General features: G+C 42.1%; 1 protein-coding gene across 1 annotated transcript; it reads left to right on the forward strand.

Annotated features, from left to right (window-relative positions):
* The first annotated feature begins 14,428 nt into the window (after positions 1-14,428).
* GJB7 (gap junction protein beta 7) lies at positions 14,429-15,224 on the forward strand. Its single transcript, XM_069011194.1, is given in 2 exon segments — positions 14,429-15,085; positions 15,087-15,224. Coding segments are annotated over 2 exon segments (795 nt in total).
* Positions 15,225-19,712: the final 4,488 nt, after the last annotated feature.

Raw genomic sequence — 19,712 nt, forward strand, 5'->3', positions numbered from 1 at the left:
CGGCACGGGCGGGGGCGCGGGGCGGCGCCCGGGTCGCGCCCCTCCCCTCAGCCGTGGGGCGGCGGGCGGAGCGCGTCCGCTGCTTTCCCAAGTCATTGAGCCGTCCCGGCTGGAAGCGGTCTTTAAGATCGTCCAGTACAACCGTCCACGCGGCCCTACCACTGTAACCCATAACCATTAAATCACCCATGCTGGATCCAGACGCCTCTTGAGCACCTGCAGGGATGGTGGCTCCACCACCTAACTCCCTGGGAAATATTTCAATGCCTGACCACCCTAAGTGAAAAATTTTTCTAATATCTAATCTAAACGTCCCCTCTCTCAGTTCAAGGCTATTCCCTTTAGTCCGGTCACTGCAGACACGGCAGAGGAGACCAGCCCCAAAACCTCCTTTCAGGGAGTTGTAGAGAGGGATAAAGGCCCCCTCAGCCTCCTCTTCTTGAGAATAAACAACGTCAGGTCCCTCAGCTGTTCCTCATAAGACATGTTTTCTAGACCTTTCAAGAGCCTTGTAGCTCTTTGTTGGCCACACTCCAGCACACCAATGTGCTTTTTAAAGTGAAGGGCAGAGAACAGAATGCAGTACTGAAAAAGTGGGACAGGGGGGAAGGAGCAGGCTCAATCACATGGGCCCTTCACCACTGAGCCACTCCTAGCACCTGGCCATGGTCACTACAAGAAAGACACTGAGGTGCTGGAGCGTGTCCAGAGAAGGACAGCAAAGCTGCTGGAGGATCTGGAGCACAAGTCCTATGAGGAGACACTGAGGGGGCTGGGGTTTTTCAGCCTGGAGAAAAGGTGGCTTGAGGGGACCTTATTGCTCTGTTCAACTGCCTGAAAGGAGGTTGTAGTGAGGTGGGGGTTGATCTCTTCTCCTAAGTAAGAATTGACAAGACAAGAAGAAATGGTCTCAAGTTGCACCAGGAAGGTTTATATTCGACATTAGGAAAAATTTCTTCACTGAAAGGGTAGTCTGTCATTGGAACAGGCTGCCCAGGAATGGCTCAAAAGGTTATGGTTTAGTGGTGAAAACAGGGACCCTAGGTGTACAGTGGGACTTAATAATCTTAGAGGTCATTTCCAACCTTAGTGATTCTATAATTCTATGAAATGTAGAGGTATCCAGGCTCTCAGAGCTTCTTGTTCCATGGTGGTTTTTTTTCTGCAGTAATCAAACTGCCTTTTGTTTTTGTTTTTTTTTTTTTAAAGATGGCAGAGCAATAATAAATTGCAGGTTGACTTTTCATGTCTAAATCCAGGAGGAATATCTAATTTTTTTTTTCTTGTTGTGAGCAAATATAATGAGGTGAGAAAAATAGTAGGGAAATAAGTTTAGGTGTCAAGAGAGGATGGAGTGGTATGTCTGGGGTTTGTGTCAACAGTTAATTCACAACATACCATCTGCTAGTCTGGTAGCTATTGTTTTGGTGGCATATGTCATGCAGCTGATTTTGTTTGAAAACTATTGAGTAGAACATCTGAGTGAAGCTGCGTTCGTTTGTTTTCATGTTTGTCTAATTGAAAGAAGCCAGTGTGAGGTTTTTGCATGAGCTTTGTTTTTGGGAAGGTAGCTTGGTTTTCTGGAGGGGAAGGGGGACTTTTTACCATGCTATAGGAGATGTTCTGCATACAGCTCCCAGGCAATTCCCCCTCCCATTTTATATGGGAAGGCAAAACAATTGCATCACCACACAGAGAAAGTGCGCTCGCTTACTGGCACATGCACTCCCTCCCAGCAGTTACACCATCCATGCAAATAAAACTTCTGATCCAAAGTCAGCCAGGGTCATGATAGTATTTTCCAGATTGTGGCCAGAACACATTTACAATATATGGGTGGCAAGGATTGTTAGGTTGCTGCTAGTTCTCTAGCACTTCTCATCTTTCTTGTAAAGGACAGGTAAGTCCCAGGCATCACTGCCAGGGGAAGATCCCGCACTGTACAAAGAACACCACTGGCTGAAGAGAAAATATTCTCCATATGAAGAGCTGTGGAATAAGGCTTTGTGAGTAAAAAGAGAAGCAGAGGGGGGTGTAGAAATGGGCTTGGGCTTTGATGTAAATGCTGGTACTTGGCATGTGGTAAGCATGTGCCAACTGACTAGATTAACTGTGCAGTGATGAAAAGCTGGGACTGCTTACTGTTCCTAGTTTTGCTTTATGACTGTGGGAAAGTGTTGTATTTTATCTTTAATGTGAATATTATGTTGCTATCATCTGACCCAACAGGATGTTGAAACATTCAATCCATTAAGGCTTATGAAGTTGTTTGGCATATTTTATAGGAGAGACTCTAAAAAATGTAGAATAGTAAACATTTGTGGTATTTCTGAGTCACCCATCTCTTAATAGCCGAGTATCTCTCCTGAAAAGAAATTACACAAAACCCCTTCATTTTCTAAACCTGAGGCTGTTACTGAGATTTATTTTCTTTTTAAATAAATTCCTTTGAGATTCTGCATTCAGTATTGTGCTTTGTGCCATAGCCATTCACAACCTAACAGCAATTTCTGCTTTGCTTGAGACTCACATGTCCTTATCATTTGAGCTGCAGAAGAGCCTCTGTAGAGAACAGAGCAAAGCCAGTGCTGTGCCCTGCAGACATGGTTAGCATTCGACAGCCAGCCTGGTGCAGTCCGGGGAGCAGCACTGTGCCTCCTGCCTTTGCTGATTGACCTCACAGCTCCTGCTTCTTTCAAGTACTGCACAAGAACAGAGCTTCACATTGTCTTCAGAATAAAGATACGGTGCCTCGAGCTACTGATAAGCTTATCCTTGCTTTAGAGACACAGTTACAGAGCTGTTGTGGGCAGAAACAATTCTTTTTGCATCTACACTGGGATTCCAGCACTGGTATGACTTGTAGTGAGAGGGGCAACTTCCATCACACGTTTGTTAATGTTTTGATATGTGAATGTGAAGTTCACATTTTAAAATTATTTTTTAAATGTTTTCGACGCCATGAGTTTCACAATATTTTAATTAGAGTTGACAACTGGGACTTTTTTTTTTTTGTGCTGAACAAGTCTGGGGGAGAAGAGAAAGCAAAAATTAGTAATTAGAAGTACTTTTTTCCTCCTTGCTGAAAGCTAATTATGAGCGTAACCATTGTTGCACTGAGGAATGTGAAACAGTATGGCCATAATAAGGATATAAATGCATTAGAAACAAACAGACCAGCTAGACAAGGGTGGCATTGAGGGTATTGAGGGTTTTCTGTGTGATTGTTGGTCTGCTCATGTCAGTATCAAGAGTCCTTATGGTGATTTTCAGCAGCTTTTGCTCTTTTGTGTTGTTCCCATTGAAAGAAAGCCGTTTTCAGACAGCAGCATGCACTGCTCGGGACCTTACCATTGACAATCCAAAACAGTTCTAAGGCAATATACATTTCTAAAACAAAAATCTCTTAGTGCGAATTTTCTGTGTTTCATAACATTATGTGTATATCTTCTATAATACTTGTTAGCCAGCTGTGTCTCTGTGAGACAAACAAATCACCCAGCTGTGCTTTCCAGCAAAGATTAAAGCAATTGTTATTCTTCAAACACTGATCAAGCTTATAAATCTTTTTCAACTGAATTCAGTATGGAAGGAAAAAGGCACTTTTTTTGGTTCTACTTTCATTTCTGAGTGGGCAAATTGGTTCTGACTGGGAACAGAATATCAAAACTCAAAGCATCCCCTCTGGAAAGAAAAAGGTGGTTTCTACTACAAAGGAAGAGCAGAGAAACATGTGCAGCCCTGAATTTTCTTGCTACAACAATACACAGCCAGATACCTTACAGTGGGGCCTAGAGACAATTTGAGCTAAGACTGCATCTCCAAAAAGGAAGGGCAAGGGGAGACCTCCTTTCACTTGTAATCATTCTGGACTTCCTTGCATGCAATGTCATAATTGCTCATCCTTGGAGTATGCCAGTTTTGCTCCCTGGTCCATTACCAGAAAAGACAAAAGAATGAAGTTTATTTTTCAGTTGGATAGGCAAGACAGTCTAATGTAAGCAGGGCAGTGCAGCTGGGAAGGCAGTTGGAAGTGGAGGCACAGACTGGGACTAACCCCTGCCTCTGACACCAGGACTCCCAATCAGTTTAAGCTGTAAGAATTTAAAATCCTTTCTAATGTAGGCACCCTTTCTAATCTCAGGCAGGGAACGCAGCTCCTAAGAAGACTACAGAGGGTAGAAATTTCAGTTTCAACAGAACAAACTCTGTAATAAGGGATTCGGACACATAGTAATCTGGAACTCTTCAGATTTTCTGCACCTTACAGTTGCCTTTTAATATATAAATACCACCACACAGAATAATAGAATCATTAAGGTTAGAAAAGACCTCCAGATCACTGACCCTGAGATGAGCTCAGTTGGTTAGAGCATGGTGCTGATAACACTGAGGTTGCACCTTCAATCCCTGTATGGGCCATCTGCTTAAGGGCTGGACTTGGTGATCCTTGTGGGTCCCTTCTGGTTTCCGTGATCTGTGAATCCAACCTTTGGCTGAACACCACCATGCAATTAAACTATAGCACTAAGTGCCATGTCCAGTCATTTCTTGAAGACTTCCAGGGATGGAAGTGTTGATTGTTGAACCTTGTAAAATTGGCCTCAGCCTGTTGATCCAGCTTGTCCAGATCCCTCTGCAGATCTTCCTACCCTCAAGCAGATCAACACTCCCACTCAACTTAGTGTCATCTGCAACCTTAGTGAGGGTGCATTCTATCCCCTTGTTCAAATCATTAATAAAGATATTAAACAGGGCTGGCCCAAATACTGATCCCTGGGGGACACCACTAGTGACTGGACGCCAACTGGATGCAGCACCATTCACCACCACTCTCCGGACTTGGCCACTCAGCCAGTTTTAAACCTGTAGAGGAGTGTGCCTGTCCAAGCCAGCTTTTCCTGGAGAATGCCCTTGGAAACAGTGTCAAAGGCTTTGCTGAAGGTGGGTAGACAACCTGCACAGCCTTTCCCTCATCCACTGGGTGTGTCACCTGGTCATAAAAGGAGATCAGATTGGTCAGGTAGGACCTGTCTTTCCTAAGCCAAGGCTGGCTGGCTCTGATCCCCTGGTTGTCCTGTATGTGCTGCATGATGGCACTCATGATGTTCTGTTCCATAACCTTCTCCAGCACCAAGATTAGGCAGACTGGCCTGTAGTTTCCTGGATCCCCCTTCCAACCCTTGTTGTAGATGAGTGTCAAACTGGTGAACGTCCATCCCACTGAGACCTCCCTGGTTAGCCAGGGCTCCTGATAAATGTTGGAGAAAGGCTTGGCAAGCTCTTCAGCTCCCTCACTACCCTAGGATGGATTCCATCTGGTCCCACAGACTTATGAGGGTCTAAATGGCTCAGCAGTCCACCAACTACTTCCTCTTGGAGTGCAGGGGATCTACTCTGCTCCCTGTCCCTGTCTACCAGCTCAGCAGGCTGGTTGCCCTGAGGATCATTGGTCTTTCTGTTGAAGACTGAAGCAAAGAAAGCATCAAGTACTACAGCCTTCTCCTCATCCTTGGTTACAATATTCCCCTGCCCAACCAATAAAAGATGGATATTTTCCTTGGTCCTTTTAAAGTTAATGTATTTATAAAAACACTTTTTATTATCTTTCACAGCAGTGGCCAGATCAAGTTCTAGATGAGCTTTTGCCTTTCTTATTTTCTCTCTTCATGACCTAATGACATCCTTGTACAATTCCTGAGTTGCCTGCCCCTTCTTCCAAAGGTCATAAACTCTCTATTTTTCCTTGAGTTTCAGTAAAAGCTCCCTATTCAGTCGGGCCGGTTTTCTTCCACGCCATCTCATCTTCCAGCACACGGGGGTTGCCTGCTCCTGTACCTTTAAGATTTCTGTCTTAAAGTATGTCCAACCTGCATGGATCCCATTGTTTTTAAGGGCTGTTTCCCAAGGGACTCTGTGAACCAGTGTCCTGAACAGATCGAAGTCCACCCTCTGGAAGTTCAGGCTAGAGGCTCTGCTGATCCCCCTTCCTTACTTTACCAAGGATCAGAAATAATCCTTTTGTGGTTGCTATGCCCAAGAGGGCCACCAACCACCACACCTCCCACCAGCACTTCTCCATCTGCAAACAGCAGGTCTAGCAGGGCACCACCCCTGGCAGGCTCCCTTACCAGCTGTGTCAGGGAGTTACCTTCCACACACTCCAGAAATTTCCTAGGCTGCCTGCTCTCCACTGTGATGAGCTGCCAGCAGATATCTGGGAAGCTTTGCATTACCTGGAGCCCAGCTCCAAGCTCTGGCACCTTCGGTCACCCTCTGAAGGCATCAGCTTCTCTGGGGACTGTACCAAGGTGCAGATTCAGGCACATGTGTAAGGCTATGTGATAGCTGCCTCTCTGTAAAACTACCAAACATTCACATGTAATTCCTAGATAAAGACCACAGTATGTTTGAGCTAATTAAATTATACTCTGAATAAATTATGGTGTGAAGAATTCATTTAAGAGTCAAGGAGTTCAGTCTTTCTGCTTATTTTGTAATGTTACTCAGCAGGACAGCCACAGGTAAAAATGGCCACCAAAGCACTGATATGAGATGTATAAGGCAGGACATAAACACTTATTCCATTGCTTAGTTATTAAACTTATAGGCTTCCTGGTAGGGAGTAGTTCAGCTGCCTAGGCCAATATGGGAACTGATTAGCATGTACAGTAAACAAAATACATTTCAATAACAAAAACCCAGGCTTCACTTGCTTGGGAAAACCACTGTATTTTAAAATTCTGAGAGAAAGGCTTTTCTGAGTCTTTGTGTAATGCATTGATAGGAGTCATGTGTGCCTAAAAGAATATGTGTGTTTTGTGGACAGCTGACTTGCCCAGGAGAACACAAAATGCAAATCTGATGTAAAATGGCAAGGAGCAAACAGGGTGTGAGTTGAGGCTCACAGCACACCGTGTCTTCAGGCTGTGCTACTGTGAAAACACAGAGTGCAGCATCTGAGCTGATGCTGATGAGTGCTCAAAAGACGCAGATAAATCCTATGACTTCAAATAAATGCCACAGTCTCCTCATATCCTTCTGATGATACAAGACGCTTTGTGGTTCTGGTTTGAACGGTGTGCCAGCAGAGAGGATCAGCTTTCACTCATTTAGTTTATATTACCTAGGAGATAAGCTGTTCCCATTCTCCAAGCTTAAAGCAGTAACTTGCTTTCTCAGAAATGAACTGTTGATTGTTAATTCCACTAGAAAGCTGGGATCCAGCTGTAATCATTCACTGAGACACAGGTAAGTTAGATTTTCTTGTTATAAAATACAGTTTCACTGAATGAGAAGTTGATTTTCTAATATTAAATAGGCTTGATAGTAGCCTCATGCAAGTGTCCCATTAGCCAACATAAGCCATGGATATAATCCTCTTTTTGCTGCACTATTTCAGCACTTTATAATATTACAGTGTTAAAAGCTGTGATGTGGCAAGTGACAATCGCTTGCCCAAATGGAAATCTTTTGACTTTATCAATTCTTTCTTATTTTACAAGTTGACTAAAGCATTACAACAGTAACAGTAGCCTGAATGGAGCCACAATACTTATTAATGTTGAAGATCATTTGCTGCAGAGGGAGTTTTTTTGTTTACATCAGAAGAGCATGGGAGAGATGGGTTATCTCTTTGGCATGAAGGTAATGAGAAATGCAGTTGTAGTCATGTAGGTGAGATATGGATATCATGACTTTAAACAAATTAAGTAATTTTGGCTGCTTCTGAGCTTATTTTTTTAATTACATAGTTTACCAAGCAACAAAGAAAACAGTGAACTGTTTCTGCCCTCTCAAAACCCATTCATTGCTGCAGAGAAGAGACCACAGCAATTAGCAGCTGGCAAAGCATCACACTCAGCAGCTGCTGTTTTTTTAAGTGGTGTTTGTGGTTTCCCTGAATACAAATCAAGATGGGATTTTGCCATAGTTTAGAAGTTGTATTTTCAGGGAAGTGAATGTTTGGCAACTAAGATCCTGAAGCCCAGAGAGAAGGGAGGTTTGTCCTAAGCCACTGCAGAAGCACGTGAAAGTCAGATGTAAAAGCCAAATCAACCAACTCCAGTATTGTGCTAAATGACCAGCTAAGCCCTCTTACATCTAGTGTTTTCTTTTCCTTCCTGTAGCTGGTTCACAAATAAATACCTAGGCTAATGTTTTTACACATCACATGTATATTTTAAGCACTATTTATTTCTGCTTTTAATACCACAGTAATTAGAGGTTTGTCTATCAATAGACCAAAGGGCTTATTTCTTGCTCCAGGGAGTTAAAAGTTGATAATAGTTAATAACAGTGAGAGGTTAGAATCAGTAAGCTAAGGTGGGTGAAAGCAAGGGACTGGGCTATGACAGACCATGGTTCTTTTCTTAGCTCTGCCTTTGATGTGCTGAGTGATGCTGGATAAACCACACCTGCCCCTTGACAGCACGTTTGTCTAGATTGACAATGTTTGTAGGAGAGGATGCCCCTTCCCATTACATGTTAATGAAGGGTTCATATCAATGAATTTAATTCTATAGTGTCTACAGTGTCTACTTTTTGTCTGCCCATGAGAGAAGAACAAGATTTTGCCAGTATGTTTACCTCTGCCCTTTGGGGGCCTCCACTTCTCCTGGAAGCATCTGAAGGATGAAATAGGTGGGAAAATTTTGGCTCACATCAGCCTGAGAACCATGGACTCTGCTGTAGTACCAACAACTAGCAGTGGTCATGGCAGAAGTGAACAACTTGGCCAGGACACAGACCCAGGAGGGCTGTGTTTGCTCATGGGCTGTCAGGCTCTACCTGGCTTGTTTTTGAAGAGCCTTAAAAGACGAGTGTCAATATTACATTAATGTTATAGCTATATGTTACTTATTTTATAAAAAGAGGTCAGTTGTCTGAAGAAGGCAAAGTTAATTTTTATGTCCTCTGTTTTCTCTTGCTGACTCTCTCATAAGGACCTGGAGATCACCTTGGCACTCTCACCATTGAACAAGAAGCAAGTCATTGCAAGGTTAGTATCTTGTAGCAATAGTTTTTCAGCTCCCTTTGCAAATGTGCAACAGTTTGAACAGCTGGTGCATGTGCAGCTTGGTAATGTGGCTTTGAATCAAGTGATACTGTTCCTTGGTCTTCCTAGGAGGCTTCCTGATCCCTCCTCTTCTCTAGTGGAGCACTGGAATAGATGCAGCATGCTGAGGGGACTAGTGGAGCTTCCATCAACTTAAGAACAGACTGAACTGCCAGGAACAGTTTCTGCACAACTAAGCCTTTTTAGGGCCAAAGAACAAAGCAAATCAGTGTTTCTCAGCCTGTGGACCTCACACTTCTGGTAGTCAGTAAGGAAACAGTAGGGAGTCCATGAAACAGACTCAGCAACCATAAAGTGGATTCACATCTCCTTATATCAACAAACAGAAAAGATAAGGGGAAAAAGCACTTACTAAATGAACACCTGAAGTTAAGCTTCATTATTTGTTTGGTTGTTTGTGGAAACCATTGTACCTGCACTTATTTTTTCTTTTCCTCATAACACTGGAGGATCCTTGGTGTTTGGGGAAAAAAAAGTGCTGAGATGATGTTTTGATTAAAGTGTAAAAAAAAAGAGAAAGGACTCTAAAGATTGTTACCAGCTCTGCTTTTTTATGATCCTATATCCTCTGTGATTTCTACTTCTGTTCTCTTCTTTATCATTTTTGCCACTACTTACGGTTCTCTTTCTTCCTGTCATAAAAAAAAAAAAAGAGGATAAGTTGTAGGTGCAGCAAATACTCCGCAGCAATGTTTAGATCAGAGGAAGGAGCTCTTCCATCTCTCAAACTGTGAGGATAATTTAGCTTGCTTGTACAGAATTGATAGAGCCACTGTTCAGAGGCTTGTGTTCTTTCTCTTATTTCTCACTATTCCATCTCAATTTCACAAAATACTGTGCCTTCTTCCTGTAATTTGCCAGCTTTTTGAGCTCTGGGTTGCCTGCCCTCTTTGTGCCTCTAATACTTAGGATGCTTCTCCACTTCCTCTCCAGTTACTCCATTTGTTCTTGCATTTTCTTACTTCCCAGCCACTGCCTTTCCCCCCACCCTTTTCTTCCACACAAAAATACCTTTTCTGCTTTTAGTGTAATTAAATTAGCAGAGCTGATTGAAATCTAGGTGAAGTAATTCCCTGAGCACTGTGGTTTTCAATGGATGCATTACTCAATGCACATTAGCCAGCCTCCTGTAGGCCTCAGTGAATGACAGAAATGAATATTTGATGAATGTATTCAACAACAATAGCATTATTCAAACACTTTACTCAATAAAGTACATTCAGCACTCAGAAGGTAATGGTGCATTCAGGTTACTCTGTTTGCTCAGCAGAACATGTGCCCAACCCCAAGAGGAAAAACCAAGTCACTGATACATGTGAGGGAAACAAGGTGTGGGAAGTCTCTCCTGTCTCTCTTTGTGCCCCTCATGAGCAGGACAAAGTGTATGTGTGTGTTGGTGGGGGCTGTTTAAATCCCACTAGGGAATAAATGATATATGTGATGAGGAAGAGAGATTACTTGCTCTATTTCCTGACTGGCAGATTTTGTTTTCATGCTTATCACTTGTACTTCAGCGAGAAATGAGAAAAACAAATCAACGTATTTCTCATCTTCAGCTTTTGTTCAAACTGGGGTGTGTATGTGTGCATTGAACAGAGGGCTGAAGTAAGTCTAACCTCAAATCCCTGCTTTTCACTTCTTGCTCGATTCCGTGTTTCCTTGAGCACTTGGTGCAAATAATCCATCTTCTACTGTTAAAGACTCCAATGCCTTCTTTGTAATTTCCAGTAGAGGCCAAGTCTCTTTTGTGGTCTTTATGTCCACAGTGCCAAAGAGATCCCCCTTTAATGCTTTTGTAGCTTTTTAAAAATTTTGAGTGATTTCATTTTTAGCCTCAACAGTGGACATTACCCTGACGCAAATTGATGTCATCTACATTTCCCACAATCTACTCAATTTCTTTAGCCAGCTTCCTTTCTTGACTCCCTCTGTTTCTTTCTGCACAGAATGAACCTCCTCCAGATGCTAAGGCTGAAATCTCTCCTTGGCTACAGGGATTTGGATCACACTTTTCCTCTCTTGTCCTTAGATTAGCCAGAATATCATTTTGCTAAAGCATCATGCCCTGACACCACTCAGCCTCTGCTGCCATGTGTACTGCCACTTCTTGAAGTGATACAAAACCTCATACCACTGCCGTATTTTTCCTACTGCCCAGCTGTCTGCTCGCTAGATGATTTCTCTTTTTTTTGTAGCCTGAATCCTCACCTTGCTCTGAATTTCATACAGCCCACTTAATATGTCTTCTCTAGCCTCAGCTAACTTGACTCATCAGTCTGTGCCTGTGCTGTCACGAGGTCAATTTTCTCTTGTTTACCTGTTGAGTAACTCCTCATCTTTAAAGTCCATTTTATTTTTTCCATTCCATATGTTCTTTGCAATGCTTCAGTGGATTAACTGTATATTCAAAGGATACAAAAGCATCACATCCACATCTATAGCAACAGTGGTGCATAAAGCAAACATAACCTTTCCAAAGCACATTTGCAGCTCCTTTGAGCAGGGGAGCTGTGCTGGTTACAACCCAAACAATACTACAAAACAGGCACTGTGGCCCTTTAGGCTTGAAGGTGAAGGTTGTTCTCTACAGCCATTTCTCATTATCCAGTAAAGGCTGCAAGTATAAAAAATATAACCAAAGTTCTGCAGACCTCTGGCTGCAGAAGCACTGCTGGCTGTAAGACCTGCCCTGCAGTCCTTTGATAAATTTCAGTTTCCCTTCAACAGAGCACATAGACCAGGAACCATTTTCAGTTCTGTGGAATCCCTGATGCCTCATTACTAAACATCTAGGCAGCAGAATGTGTTGCTCTCTTTCAAATTAGATTTGAAGGAATTTCATCCATCCAGTCTTCTGTCTGGTTAGAATTTGCCCCTTGCTCAGGATCTGTTGGAGAATTTAGTCCAATTCTTGATCCCTATTTTCTTTGGTCAGGACTTGTTTTCCTCCTTCATACTGTTCTTCTCAATGTGGGATTGGCAAAGAAAGTGTAAAGTTGTTCTTTTCTAATCCCTCTTGCTGCTCAGTTAAGGAAATAGCAGCTCAGCTTTGGGAAAAAGAGACCTTGAGGTAAATTGCTGAATCTATATTTAGGTATAACCATGGCCTGATTTCCACCAGTGTTGGTTCCCACTGATTTTTGTGCCTTGCTGGTGACCCAGCATATATTTCATTTCTGAAATTCACGTGGAGGCTCAGAACTGGTGTAACTCCAACCATTGATTGATAGGTGACATCAGGCTTTTTACATTAGAAAGGGACATTAGAAAGTTATAGTGGCCATCAGCAAAAGCCCCCTTGCAACTGTACTTGCTTTCCATGGAATGACAAAATTCAAAATTCCCTCCAATAGTCCTTGTGCACATCTTAAAGCCTTAGGAGAGGCCTCTTGAGGTTTTCCTTCAAATCTCCAGAGGACAGCTCATCCAAAAGATGCACATGCTCGTGCTAACATTCACTCTTGCTCAGTGAATGCTTTCTTTTCTTGACTGTGATTTATTACATAGTGGTGTCTTCATGCTTGCTATTCAGCTCCTTTGAGACTGTTGTGACTGTGTGTTACTTATTTAGAAAGCATTAAAGCCCTGAAGCTCATGTCTTCAAAAGTTTGATTTAAACTTCTGCTTGAACTCTGTTTGCAGACGTGGAAGACAGGAATAGCTCTTTAATGAAAAAGTAACCACCCTGCCAAACATATTTAAAAGCATAGCAGCATATGTCTGAAAGGATGTAAGCTGGTATTTCCGTTATCTTTTTTATCTGCAGCATAAAGAAGTAGCTTGGTAACCATTCTTTGCAGTATAAATCAGGAATATATTAATTTCTGCAGCTGTCCCTCAGCTTCTCAAGCTAGTGCTCAACTCTAATGGTAGCAGTGCAGGAATATCCAAATAACCTTGCTTCCCAGCAGAAGTCTGGCCATAGGCTGAGGTCATGAAGGGCTGCAGAACTGAGGGACAGCAAAAGAAGTACTGAGCTTTCCATCTGTGTTGAGCTTGACAGAATCACAGAATCATTTAGGTCGAAAAAGACCTCCAAGATTGAGTCCAGCCTTTGACCAATGTCCACCTTGTCAACTAGACCATGGCACTAAGTGCCCCATCCAGTCGTTTCTTGAACACCTTAAGGGATGGTGACTCCACCACCTCCCTGGGCAGCCCATTCCAATGCCTGAAAACATTTTCCATGAAGCTTTGTGATGCTGTGGCCTGATTACTACTCCAACTTGCCAGTAGATGAACTTGTTCATTACATTAGCAGTACTCACAGCTACAGCAGTGTCAGTGGGATTTGCATGTCCCACTGCAGCCACAGAGGGGTACATTTTCTCTCTTGCTAGGCAGAGCTTGCAGAAGCAGAATATAGGATGAGGACATTAAGTGACAGACCACAAGATCTGGAAACTTCTGATTTTCCTCCTCACCTCATGTCTCCCAGCCACTCTGTGTTCTGGGAATACATCCACTTTTTGCTCTTAGAGAACAAAGGAGCTTGATACCCTAAAAGACCCACTCAGACCTGGAGATGGGGCCAGGTGCAAAGGTGACTGTACACTCTTGGTGGATACCTCAGGTCTTTTTACCTCAGGTCACTGCCAGTGGCTCCTTAGGTACCGCTTCCAAAAGAAGTGTTCCAGAGTTAGGACAGGGGAAGACTTATGCAGATAAGAAACTGTAACACACACACATACACACACACACACACACACACATGTATTTTGGAGTAATGATAAGAAATACAACAAATAAAATCCAATGAAGCAGGAAAAGATTTAAAGTACTGCACAAGTTTACCCAAAAGTTAGACCACAGACAAAAAGAAATTAATTTGCATTTTTGTAGTCAACTTATTATGGGACTCTTGGCTCCTATACATAAACTTGAAAGTGAAATCTGGCTTGACTGTGTGTAGTATTTGCATAACTGACAGGGCTAAGCTGAGTGTACTTCAGTGGTAGTGTCAGCCTGAACTTGAGAAAGAAAGCTCTACCTGACAGTCAGGAGACCCTCGGGAAGAACAGGCACATTTCTCACAGAGCACAGCTCAACAGAATGATTAGACTTCAGCCTAATTGACAAAATGTATTTAAACAGCAAATAAATTTTGTTCAATAGCCTCAGAATGTATCAGAATTATTAAATTATCAGAAATAAGAACAGCTTGTTGTTCTTATTTAAATGCTTAATAATATTAAATTGCTTCTAAATGCTTAATAATTTTAAATTGTTTCAGCTACTGGTTATATTTCATGTTGAATGAATGTCTCATTTTTCTTCACCCAAGAGGAAGCACCTCTCTGATCTTGTGTTTCTTTGATACAGCATTTCCTTCTTTCCTTGAAGAGAAAAATGAGCTGGGCATTCCTACGTGATCTGCTGAGCGGAGTGAATAAATACTCAACAGGAATTGGAAGAATTTGGGTAGCTGTTGTGTTCATGTTCCGCTTACTGGTTTATGTTGCTGCCGCAGAAAACATCTGGAAACATGAACATGATGAATTTGAGTGCAATATCAAGCAGCCTGGTTGTGAAAATGTCTGCTTTGACCATTTCTTCCCTGTCTCTCAGATCAGACTTTGGGCTTTGCAATTAATCATGGTCTCCACCCCTTCACTCTTGGTTGTCTTTCATGTTGCTTACAGAGAGAACAGAGAGAAACACCGCAACCAGAAACTTTACAGAAATCCAGGAAAGATAGATGGTGGATTGCTGTGCACTTACCTAATCAGCCTCATTTTAAAAACAGGACTTGAAATAGTTTTTCTTGTTCTGTTTTATAAGTTGTACAATGGATTCAAAATACCACGTCTTGTGAAATGTGACATAAAACCATGTCCCAATACCGTAGACTGTTATATTTCCAAACCCACAGAGAAGATGATTTTCCTCTATTTTCTGGTGGCAACTTCATGCCTGTGCATCGTATTAAATCTAAGTGAACTGAGTTATCTGATTTTCAAATACTCCATAAAATGTTACCTGAAGAGACAGATGAAGAAACAGCAAGGGCTCAAAAAGCGATTGCTGCGAATCAGAACTCATCAGGTACAACAGAGCAGCAGCTGCAGGACAATTCCACAACAGCTCATCATCTTTGCCTCTGAATATGCAAGATGAACATGAAAAACATTCCCCGCTGACTTGAAAGAAGGCTGGAGACCACCCTCCCATTACACAAGCTGTTTTTGACAAATTGCTTTTCCAATCAGTGCTTTGCAGAACTGAAAGGAGAGTTACATAGGAAATGCTGTTTCTCTATTAGTTCCCCATTAATTGAGCTGATAAATTCGGTTACATTATGTATGTCCTACACAGAATCATTGAGACCTTTTCATGTTGAAACAAGAGATGTAGAAGTCTGAGAATTCCATGAAGCTTTAATATAAACACAGATGTTTATGATAAATCATGCAGAAACAATTGCTCAAACAGTTGTGTACTGAGTATCACACAGAATTGCTTTGGTACAAGCAAAAAGAGGCTTTTTATATGCAGAGATAAGAAGAACCTGGGATTGATTAAGGCAAACAGCAAGGGGGTGTACAGCATTTGTCAAGTGGGTGGATCAGATCTGGTAACTGCTGAAATGGTAATGGGAAAGTGCTGGCATAGAGTGCTGGTGGCCTTGAAGTGAGCTGGATAGTCATGAATCCATTCCACTAGAGTACCATAAAACATCTCAAAAAAGGAAAAAAGAGGACATATGTACTTTAGCCCATGTGATAAAGACAGATTTGGTTATTTAACTGTTCGTGGAGCACCTCCTTCTGGAATTATTTGAGCCCTTACAGTTGTTAGGGTATTAATCATCAAAAAGCATCCTTTAAGAAAGGTACTTGCTCAAACTTATGCAAGAAGCATGTACCAGGGTATAGAGTTAACTCCTTGTCACCTGCACCAAGCAGCTCCGGTGTCTTTGACTTGTCTTCTGTTCTGTGGTAGTGGCACTTAAGTACACTTAATTAACAGATCGTTCCCACTTCCCTAGGATCTGAATAGAGGAATGCAGACTGCATAATATGATGGAACAGTAGTCAGTAGTCTAGTAGTATTAAGTAGCCTAGAATCTGGTCCCTATAGTAAAGGCTGAAAATATGCTACTCCTTCAATAGATTTCTCTGCTGTAGATGAACACAGGAAATCTAAAAATATGAGGAGCCTCCAGTAGAAACAAAGTAAAAAGGAATCATCTGTTCCTTCCTCCTGAATTTCAAACTGTGTCTTAAACACAACACACCTCTGCTCTTTGTTGTCTGGGCGAACACGAAAGGGACAGAAATTAGCTAAGACATGTCTTCTGTTGAACCTAGGCTTCTAAGATAATGGAAGTAGTGCCTTAAAAAACTCCCCTCAGGGTAGTGTTCTCTTTCTGTTGCTGGAATGAAAGACCTTTGGACATACATCTGGTACTGAGCCTTATCAAAATGCACTATTTAGAGAAAAACAACTGAAATGCAGCTGCCTGAATGCTGAACTAATTTTATTGTTCATGCCAGGATAAGGAGGAAGAAACAGTAGCAAAAGCAGGTTAACTATTTTTTTCCATTCAGGCCCCCTCCAGCCCCTCAGCTTTGATTACAAAGCATTACCTTTATGAGCAGCAGTTACAGAGCGAACTTTAGCAACTAATGAACAAGCTGTGAACTTATGGTGGTTTTCAAGGTGGGGTTTGTTGCTGGTTTTTTTTTCCCCCCTAAAATAAACCTACTTTTATAAAATACAGAAAGACATTTGCTGCTGCTCAATTTAGCAGCAACAGCAGTCCCTCAGATACCAGCTTGTGACCAGTTAGTTTTGAATCTTGAGTGATGCCGAGTCAGTGCTTTATATATAGAGACAAGGCGCTTTATACAAGTCAGAACATTTTCTGTTAAACCTCTACATACACGGAATGTGGCTCATGACAGGAATGCAGTTTGAAAGTCTTTTGAAGCTACTGGACAAAACCCACCAAAGGGTGCATGAAGCAAAACCACTGCCCATGAACCCTGTGAAACTGCGACTGCCACAGCTTAAGTAACTGAGAACAAACCCCAAAATTATCTTGGCCCGTCTGGACCTTCATGCATCATTTTATTAAGACAAGGGCGACACTATCGAAGAAAAAAATGCTTCTGAAATATCTGGGGTTTAATAACTGAGGACAGATTTTTTAAGAGCACATAAATGAAAAAATATTTATTCATTGTTTTTAAAGTAAGGTTTATTTGAGAGAAAATGAAGAGACGCAAACACAGTTTAGCCAACACAGGTTTCTGATAAAACTAGTGCATTAGCTGCTCTCTACTAAAAATATTAAGTCAGAGCTTGAAGGGTTTTAGAGCACCCCCTAAAGCTCTGTGGCTGGTCAGAGATTACCACTTAGACCAAAAATTTTCCCATCAAACAAGAACTATAATTCTTTGGAATGTATATTCAAAGTTTTATTTTTAATTCTATCTTCCAACAGCCAAGAAATGATAAATAAATTCCAAAATCAACATTTTGAGTCTTGGAGGATACTTCAGTTTTGACAAAGCGAGTACCTTACATGAGAAATATTCTGAAAAATTATTATGGACCAACTCCATGTAACCCGACTCACTCGCAGCAAATTGCCAAGTAGCCTTCACATCATGTCCTGCAAAATTTGAGTGTTTGACAGGGCTACTAATGAAAACGAAATGAGCATCACTTAACCTGAGAGAACAGAAACAAATTCATCTGCTTTCTGATCACTTGCTCTTGGCAACCATTTCGTCTTTTAGTGCCTCCTTTCCTTTCCCCGCTTTTATATGCCTTTGTTCTCCAGTTTAAGTTTCACTCATCCATGCACCCCTGATGGCATTTGCCGTTACATTTTTGGTTCAAATGAGTTTACAGGTTTGGTCCCTAAACTTCTGAGTCACTCAGACAACATTTAAAAAAATTGAACTCAAGTGCTATGTTCCACAAGGATTTAAGCAATTGATAGGAAGCTGATCTGAGCCCATACTGTAGTGGAGAAATAGCATGATCACCACATGGACATTAATACAAAAATATTTACCTCATTCCTATTCCAAAACATCCCTGCAAACATCGAAAGGTCTGTGTCTTACATAGACTCTCATTTTCTTTAAAACCCAAGTAAGCTTCTTGCCTTGGGACAGAAAAAGTTTGAAAAAAAAGACACAGATAAAATATTTCCCTCTTTGCTGATAGTTTCTTTCCTATACTCCCTTCTCCAGTAGCAGTGGCCCCATTTCCCAGCCCTTTAATTGTATCATCTCCATACCAAGGCTCCAGGCAGGGCTGAGAAAGCCATGAGCAGGAGCTTCTCCAGCTAGGGAGCCTAAACCCCAGCATAGCCTGTCCCTGCCCCTGTCCCTCCCACCTCTGCACACAGGTGGGAGCCCCAACCACCTAATTCTTTGGCACAGAAACTAATTGCAACAATTAGCCAACTACTTTCCCCTCACAACAACTGATTCCAGTGTTATTTGTACAAGCATTGCTCACTTTCTATCCAACAGCCATAGACCAAATGTCCCAGTGTAATGCTCTAGAACCCACAGTCCCCCCATCCTGCTGAGAAGGACCAACCTGAAACGTGTGGGGACAAACCTACTACCCTTATTTACACTGAATTAGGGCTCAGAAAATAGCAGATTTCTTTATAAACATAGTTGAGCACCAGAGAGGCTGACCGTCAATTTAAAGGCATCTTTCAATCACAAAACAGTCCATAACTCTGCACCCAGATAGACTCTTCAATTTGGTTGCTTCCCCATCAGCAAGAACTGCTGCTTTAGTCAGCACATTCCTGATGGCAACAAGGGGCTTAAAAGAAAGCGCCTTTGCTTGAAAGCTCCACAGTTAATGGGTGACAATTCTAGAAGGCAGAGACCCAGAGGAAGGAGAAAGAAAAGGCAGAAAACAGAGAAGGACTGGGCAGTGGGGCCGACAGCCCCTTGGGGCACCCTGCAGGCTGAAGTGCTGCTGGTGCAACTGGGCCTGGCCACGTCGGAGCCCCATCCCCAGCAGGTCCCAGGGCAGGGGGTGGCTTCAGGCCCCAGAGAAGCTGCTTATCCAGGCATGCTAGGGCGGCTAGGGTGGGAGGCCTTCTGTATTATCCAAGGTGAAGCATCTAAATGCAAATACCAGACTTGTTTCCTCGGGGGTTTTTGTAGGTGGCTTCACAAAGCAGACTGCCCTCTGCAGTCTGTGACATTTTAAATCAGACCCTGTCTTTGGTTCCCCATTTTAAGTTCAAAATACTTTTGTTTGTTTTTAAAAAGGAAATAAACCCCATACTAGCTTACCTGTTGGACAGGCTGTCAGTAACCACCTAAAAGGGAGTGTACCGTGGAAGTACTAACTATATGGGTACAGCACGTGCTTTAATTGGATTGATTGGAATGAGACAGCATTAAATGTTTTATTCTCAGAAATTCAGATCCAAATCAGAAATTACTTCCTGGGTATTTAGGACATTGGATTTTTTTATCCTTTTCTCTTTTTTAAAATAGCATTCTAGTATAGCACTGCGTAGCTAAATAGTTGTATGCTATTCTCAGTCCAAGAACTGCAAATGATACAGTATCAATCATTGGGAATGTTGAAACTATTCAACTTACACAACACAAATACTCTTCTAAAGACTAACAGTTGT

Source organism: Aphelocoma coerulescens, chromosome 3 (assembly GCF_041296385.1).
Source record: "Aphelocoma coerulescens isolate FSJ_1873_10779 chromosome 3, UR_Acoe_1.0, whole genome shotgun sequence".
Lineage (NCBI taxonomy): Eukaryota > Metazoa > Chordata > Aves > Passeriformes > Corvidae > Aphelocoma > Aphelocoma coerulescens.